The following is an 8077-nucleotide window of genomic DNA, read 5'->3' as shown; positions in this document are numbered from 1 at the left end:
AAACCATCCTAGCCAAGTGTCCGTCTAACCTGCTTTTGAAAGTTTCCAAGCATGGAGTATCCCCAGATTCTAGGTAGCCTGTTCCAATGCTTGCCCACACTTAAGTTCCTCTTAATCTCCATCTTAAATTTCCCTTGCTGCAGCTTGAGGCTGTTGCTCCTAGTCCTGTCCCCTACAGCTACAGAGAAAAGCCCATCTTCATCCTCTCTATAAGCAGTCTTCAGCTGTTTGAAGACTGCTATCAAACGCCCCCCTCCCTCCCTTCTCTCCAGACTAAAGGACCCTAGTTCTTACAGGCTTTCCTCATAAGTTTTGCCTCCCAGGCCCCTAAGCATTGTTGTTGCTCTGTGCTGGACTTTATATAAACTGTCCACATCTTTTCTGTAGTGCAGGGCCCAAAACTGGACCCACTGCTCTAGGTGTGGCCTCCCCAGTGCTGAATAGCGTGGAAGAATCACTTCCCTTGCTTTGCAAGTGACACTCCTGTTAATACACATCAGGAGGCTGTTGGCATTTTTTTGCAACAAAAGCACACTGTTGGCTCACATTCAGCTTGCCTGCCATAACCCCCAGGCCCTTCTCTGCAATACTGCAGCCGAGCCAGTCATTCCCTTGTCTGTGCATATGGCTATCCCATCCCAAGTGCAGGGTTTTGCACTTGTCCTTGTCAACTCTCATCTGGCTGACTGCAGACCATTTCTCCAGTCTATCCAAGTATTCTAGATCCTAGCCCTGCCCTCCAGAGTGCCTGCCACTCCACCCAACTTGGTGTCATACACATATTTGCTAACTGTGTACTCGATCCCATCATCCAAGTCATTAATAGAAATTCAGGGAATAGAATTATAGGTTTGGGAGGGACCTCAAGGGTCTGTTAGTCCAAACCCATGCACAAATACAGGACTCTTGTGTTTCCAAGGCATCTGTCCAGGATGCCTGTCCAACCTCTTGTTGAAAACCTCCATTGAAGGAGATCCCACACCCTCCTGAGGCAGCACATTCCATTTTCCTGCTGTTCTTGCAGTAAGGAAGTTTTTTCTGAGATTTGTTCTGAACCTTTTTTTCCTGCAGTTTAAACCTATTGCTACATGTCCTGCCTTCCGTGGCAAAGGAAAACAGCTTCTTTGTGGCAGCCCTTCAAATATTTAAAAATGGCTGTCATGCCTCCCTTAATCTCCTTTGCTCCAAATCAGATGTCCATAATTCATTCAACCTTTCCTCATGCAGCTTGCTGCCAGCCTCTGTCGTCTTCACTGCTTTTTTCTGGACCCTGTCCATCCTACTTAAAATGCAGGGTCCAAAACCAGCATCTACAATTGCTCAGGCCTAACCACCACCAATGAATATCTCCCATGTCTTACTACATTATTCTGTTATTGCCACCCAGGACAGTGTTTGCTTTCCTTGTGGCAAAATTAATACTCAGCCTCCAGTTGCTTTGCTGTGATGACTTTGTTGAATTAGTGGCACTTTAAAGACAATTGTACTGCATGCCACTGACTGAAAGTGGTACTTCTTGAAGCAGCCTGACCTTGTGGTGGCATGTTGGACTCTACCCCCATCCCATTTCCACAGCCAATGATAGCAACGTTCATTTATCCCCACATTTGGCCAACTCTTACTGCTGCAGTATAGGCTTGCTTAGATGTTCTGTGGCCAGCCCCCTCTCCACTGCCCGCATACATCTAGCACAAGCAGCGCTCTTATCCACCTGCAAAGATCTGCAAAGGGATATATATCAAGAACAATGCAACTCATACCTTCACCAATTAATAACTGGAGACACTTCCTGGGTTTGTTTTTTTTAAGAAAACCCACACAGTTTATTGTTGAAGAGTTGGTTCATATAATTGCTCTGATTTCTTTGTTCCTTTTGAGGAAACCAGCTTTTATATAAGGAATATTTACTTTCCTACTTAATTACATTTAGAGAATGTATTACAAATTTTCCTGTCAGTTCATGAAAGACAAGGCTCCTCATGTAAATCAGGAATGAGGTATTAATGGCAATGATGAGCTACTCGTTAGAATACACAGCAGAGGGGCATTTTGTCTAGCAAATGCAGCACAGTGCAAGCTAGTTCACCTGAAAGCCGCAACATTTAGATTCATGAGGTTTGGGGATCCAGTGCATTGCTGGCCAGCCAGCTCTAGGGATGGTGTTTCAAGTTCTCCACCCTGTAGAATGGAGTGAAAATAAGCCACTTTGCATTGCTAAGCAGTCAGGCTTGGTAGTACCTGCATATTTAGAGGTCTCAGTACTAACAAATGAAGCTGGTCAGTGCTTTCTGCAGGTACTGGACAGAATAGCTCCTTCTCAGAAGCTCCACTAATTATACTGTGGCTCTTGGCTGGAGAGAGGCGAGTCAGATTCAGATGTGAAATAAACAGTGGTCTAAGTGACATGTAGGTGAGGCACCTTGAGCTGTGCAGCTGAAGGGGTAGGCACACAGCAGGAAAAGTAATTGCAGGAAGGGAATAAGTCTGCTCTTCCCGCTGCAACCTCACCCATTTTTGGCCCCTCAGATTTACACCACCGCAGAGGCATAACTTACAGCATCACCTCCACCCCCACTGGATTTGCCCCACATGGCTTCTGGTACGTTGTATGTATAGAGTGGGATAGAAGGACTAACTTTACCAGCATCATTGCATGCCTCAAAACTGAAAGGATTCCTAAATCCAGCCTGTGACACAGGCAGATGAATTGTGTATTCTGCACTGGGCCCCCCTCAGCACTTCTTATGGCTTTCTACAAAGGTGCCGACTGGGAGCGTGCCAGTTCTGACTTGTGCCCTGATGTCAGGTTTGTGCTTTAGCGTGAAGACGAGGGCTCGCACTGTCCTGCGATATGGCGCGCTAATGAGACGGGATGAGAGATGAAACACTTCTCGCTCAATATTTTCAGCCAGTGGGTGATCAATCTGAAAACAGCAAAGTATTAAATTAGATCCTTGCGTTTAATAAGAAGACCAATGGATTGAAATTGGAGTTTGGTGCTTTTCAGAGTTTCTTCATTAATCTGCTCAAGTTCAAGGAAATCTACTTCCCATCACAAGTGAAACAGGAAGGGCAATTTAATTCCACCCTTGCAATTAAGGAACCATGCAATGCGGTTAGTAGCAGGGAGCTCGTTCTCATGTCCAGCTGGGTGGCAGTACTTTGCTATCACAAAAGACACCTAATCTGCAACCAGCTTTGCAGTTATCAACTACTCTGCACTGTCCCCATAAAGCTCATATTTGACCTCTCTGATACAAGGCACCTTGGATGCTATTTTGGACTGCAATTTAACAGCAACTCTAAGATGCTCCAAACACTTGGCATCTCTGCCTGGTGCTATAAAGGGAAATGCAGGCTCTTTGTGTGGAAGGAGGTGTAATTAAGGATGCAGAAAGGGATTTGCTAAATGCTAATTATATAGTTATTACTTCAACACACGCCAAAACCTGTAATTTGGCACAGCCTAGAAATCTGGAAAAAGAAATGAAGGAATGAATGAAATAGCCGCTGCCCACAGCCAAAGGGATTTCATTTTACTTTTGCCATTAGTCATAAGGAAGCTCCATGTTTCACAGGGGAGACTTAAGATGTTTGGAGCATTGTTCACCCCAACTGCTGGTCTATCCCTCTTATTCTTACTGCTCCTTAGCCCCCTCCCCCAGTCACACCCGTCCTTGTTCCTCCTCTTCTTACCTTCCTTTGGTCCACTGAGACCTGGACCATCCCTCTCACCATGGTCCTTCCACATAACGCTCTCATTCTCATTACCGCCTTTCAGTTGCTGGTCTCCCTACTTTTCTCTTGCCTGCCTAGCTACTCCATTCACCCTGCAGATGGCAAAACTGCAGTAGGAAGAGTCATGTCGAGGGGAACAGCATTTTCTCCTACTGTTCTTTGCAGGTGAATCCTGTTGCAATTTTAGCCTCTGACCAGCACTAGCCAGTTTTGGGATGACATTCATTCCCTTTACATGTCATGGCAGAGGGGAGATTTCAGCCACTGGCCACTCTCTATTCAGATTCTATCACCAGGTTCCTCTGGCCAGAACACAGAGACCTGGTTGGAACCAGCAACCTGCAAAGAAAAAGCTGAGTACTGCATGATCAGTCCTTTGCAGCACCTAGTCACTGTGGGACATTCCCATGATGAGTGACCCACTGTTGTTATTTGAGAACAGGGAAGAGCTTCTTTCTAACCCACCAGGAACTCCATAGCCACCCTGAGAGGACAGGTTACCCTCAAGAGTTAACAGACACTATTTATTTTTAACTTTACTTATTTTATTTTATTTTTTTTTTAAACTTTGCTGTGTAACTGAGTACATACTGCTTGCCGACTATTGAAAGAATAATTAATAAATAAATAAAAAGGATAATTATAGAGTTTAATATAATAGTCCTGTTGATCATTAAGCCTCACTGCCAGTCCTGTTTTTTGCTTAATGATACCTCAGGGATCTGGTATTTACCACCTCTTTATATATTATTGAGCTTTTTTCTACGTTTTTGCAATAAATTTTAATTTGCAAGCACTTAATTACAGCACTATCAAACAACCCAAACATCTCAGTATAGCTTTCAGAGCTAAGAAATGGGAGGGGGAAGCTACACATCCTCCTAATTTCCTCTTTTCCCTAGATAAACTAAATGTAATGGAACTGTCCCACGTGCTGCCTGTGTGAACAATGACACTACAGGTTTCATTTTCAATTACAGGATTTACCAGGGGAAAAAAATTATCTCCTTTTGAAACAAAGCTGCTTACAGAGCTCGCTCCAGCTCTCTAGCAATGCTAACTCCTCTTGGCTAGGAGAGCCAGCAGAAACATTACCTCTAGTTCCAGAGCTTCGCACAGCAACTTCCGGGCATTCTTCCTAAGAGTCTCCGTCTTGGGGTCGCTCCTGACTTCTATTGATGGCCTGTTTGAATGGTCTTTGATGAACGTCCGCCATTCAGTGAAAACTTCTTTTGCGAGCCTGGCTACATCAGAGTCTGAATGCTTGCGCATCTTATTCACAGTGTGACCTGGGAAAAAGCAACAGGGATGGTTCAGTTACAGACAGTGGGTAAGTGCGATACAGACCAGGCAGCCCAAGTACCTAGTGCATGTCGTTATCAGAACAGCCACAGCGAGCTATAAAACATTACCTCTAGTATTGTGAGGTACTAGAAAAAGGCACATTTGCCTATTTTAATGTACATTAGCTAAAGAGTATGGTTTTCTGTGATGCTTTAATGTGCATTAAAATAGGCTAATGCGCATTAAAATAGGCTAATGCGCATTAAAATACACATGTAGATGTGCCCTACGGCACTTAGTTATCCATCTGGAAAATGTGGGTAATGCTTCCCCAGGTCACTGAGGTATAGTGAAGCAATTGGAAAATACATAGCTATACAGGGGCCCAGAGGGTGGTCAGTCAAAGCATAAAGCCTTCAGCATTGGCCTATACAAAATAGAAACCAGTTGCTAAAAACCTTTTTAAGGAAATAGATACATTACATGATGCTTATGGTATTTTTTTTTTTTTTTTAAACAAGTAAGTGTGAAAATGATGACTCCTGTCCTAATGTTTTCCAGTCAGGATCGGGGACTCATGCCCACAGCCCGGGTATTAGCCAGGGACTGCGGCACACACCTTCTGGGAGGGATATAACACTGAGCAGAAGGGGTGTCAAACATAAGGCCCATAGGCCAGGTCCTTTCCACAGCGCCGTTCTATCCAGGCTAGCAGTGGGCTGCTGGGAGATGAGGCTGTGGACAGGGGAGGAGTAGCCTGCCCCAGAGTCCAGGGCCCTTGGGCCCTGGTCAACATAGCAATTGGCAGCGGGAGAGCAAGCAAGGGCCAATACAACCCTGGTCACCCTCCAGCTGCTTCCCCCGTCACCACTGCTGCAGCCTTATCTCCTCAGCCACCAGCCCTGTGCTGCAGCTGCCACGTGCCCCATACCAAAGCTAGAGCTGCAGCTGCAGCATGGGACATGCAGCAGCAGCTCCAGCTTTGGCACGGGCATGCAGAGACCCAGAGCAGTGCCACATGCCCCATGTCCGATCTGAAGCTGCCGCTGCTGTAACATGCCCCAGGTTGGATCTGACCTGCAAGGAGCCCTATAGTCTGGATCCAGCCTGGGCACAAAGTGGGTTTGACACCCCTGCCCTGCTGGATATGAACTGATACCACCATCGCCCAGAAGATGGCACCATTAGTCGTTGGCCTTATGGCAACAAAATCCTGTTCTCATCTATTATGAAGAAAGACCTGGTAGACAGATGAAATGGGCTAATATCAGCAAATTACGTTACAGAATTTAGAAGCAGGGTAGAGCACACCTCCTGCTCCAGGTACAGGATGCTACTGCATGAGGAGGGGCTCAGCCATCTCCCCGGCACTACCCTTCTGCCCCGCCAGTATGTCAGGAGGTGCTCTCCGCCCTGGAGATGTCTCAGGATGAGAACGGAGTACTAGGGTAGCTGCTACAAATGAGCAAAACTATGGCAGCTGTTCCCAAACTGACAGATTGCGCACCACCAATTTAAAATGGCACCACCAGCAAATTTTTGCCAGATAAAGTAATTATAATAAATCTGTTAACGTGTACCACTGACAGGTTGTCTGAGTACCCTGGTAGTACGCATACCACAGATTGGGAACTGCTGCTCTATGTTCATGGCCCAGGCCTCCAGCAAATCCCAAGGACTCTTTTGGGTTTGCACATGGATCTTGTATCTCAGTCTACAAGAGAATAACCTCCTACGCCTGCAGTCAAGAAAGTAGCAGAAGAAATCCCCACCGAGGTATCTACCACCCTACCCCTCCTCCCACAGGTTTTATCATGGAAGAGAGTGATGTACAATTGATTATAAGTAGGCACCATCCAGATAATTGTGAATAATTAACTGAGAGTTGCTGCCACTCGGTAGCAGCTCTGCAGACTAAGTCCTGCAGACTGTGTGGCTACTACTAATAGGATTTTAATCAATGAAAAGCCAAAGATTTAGGACCGTTATTAAAAAATATTCTCTCTCCCCCACCCCTTTTTTTTCAGGGGTGTATCAATATTTCTCAGCTACTCTCATCTGTATAGAAAATCCAAGAGGGCTCAAGTCAACCTAATGTTCATCCTCTAAATTAAACAAGACGTACCTATTTTGGTTGAAAGCAATACTTTCTTGGAAGGTAATTTCTTCTTTAATTCCTCCAAGACTTCAATCAGATTCTCCTTAGATTGACCGGGAAGCTCCAGCATAGATTTCCATCTTTTTATGTCTTCTATCACCACAACTCTCTGGGAAAAAAGAAAAGTAATTAGGAACGCAGAATATTCTTATGGCAAATAAAGACATTGGCCTTCATCTCAGCTAATGGGGCTGTTATCGACACATGAATTATTGATCATGACATGAACCAGAGCACAGAAGATGTGATGGTCCAAAATGACGGGTAATTGCTTGAGAGCAGGTCCCTGTTGTAAATCAGGACAGAAGGATCTAGAAGGCAAAGTGCGATTCTTCATCTTATTCTGCCAAACGCAGGGCACTTAATAACCAGCGTCTCCGAGGAAAATAAAGTTACGCAAGCGCTCTGACGGGGGGAAGCCCATCGGATAAATGTCTCCGAAGACAGGGAGGATGAAGGGAGCAAGCTGGGCGCAGCAGCTAATTACAGGCCGTCCTCAACTGAAGGCGTTTCGACTTGCAACGAACGGCGCTCGCGACGTTTATAAACGGGCACCCCGTTTCGACTTCCTGACGGCCGTTTCGACTTGACGCCGCCGCGCCAGCGAACGAGCTTGCTGCGGCGCCCGTCTCCCTGGACGGCGTCCGTCCAAACTTCCTCAAACTTGCAGATCACCGGCTCCAGCCCCCAAAATACATTCCTGTCGCTATATATGATGTTATATCACGGCGCCGCGCCGCGTTTCGCGCCCTGGGGGCCCGCTTGACCGCGCGGGAAATCGGGGGACGCTGCGAGACGCCGGCTGCGCCAGCCCCAGGCCCGCTTCTACCACGGTGACAGGCCGCGCGGACGGGGTGGTGCCCCGCTCCCAGCCAGGCCGTCCCGGCGGCTACTACG

The 8077-nt window shown here is 46.4% G+C and overlaps 1 protein-coding gene across 1 annotated transcript in view; it reads right to left on the bottom strand.

Moving 5' to 3' along the window:
- Positions 1-1773: 1773 nt before the first annotated feature.
- TCEANC2 (transcription elongation factor A N-terminal and central domain containing 2) overlaps positions 1774-8077 on the bottom strand; it is an 8107-nt gene continuing 1803 nt past the window's right edge. The window contains exons 2-4 of the mRNA XM_014520895.2: positions 7148-7289; positions 4834-5027; positions 1774-2924 (exon numbers count right to left, since the gene is read on the bottom strand). Of these exons, the coding sequence (XP_014376381.1) occupies positions 2733-2924; positions 4834-5027; positions 7148-7289 (528 nt within the window). The 3' untranslated portion in view covers positions 1774-2732. The remainder of the gene's footprint in view (positions 2925-4833; positions 5028-7147; positions 7290-8077) is intronic.

Source organism: Alligator sinensis, unplaced genomic scaffold (genome assembly GCF_000455745.1).
Source record: "Alligator sinensis unplaced genomic scaffold, ASM45574v1 scaffold172_1, whole genome shotgun sequence".
NCBI lineage: Eukaryota > Metazoa > Chordata > Crocodylia > Alligatoridae > Alligator > Alligator sinensis.
This window is presented reverse-complemented; position numbering and strand designations above follow the sequence as displayed.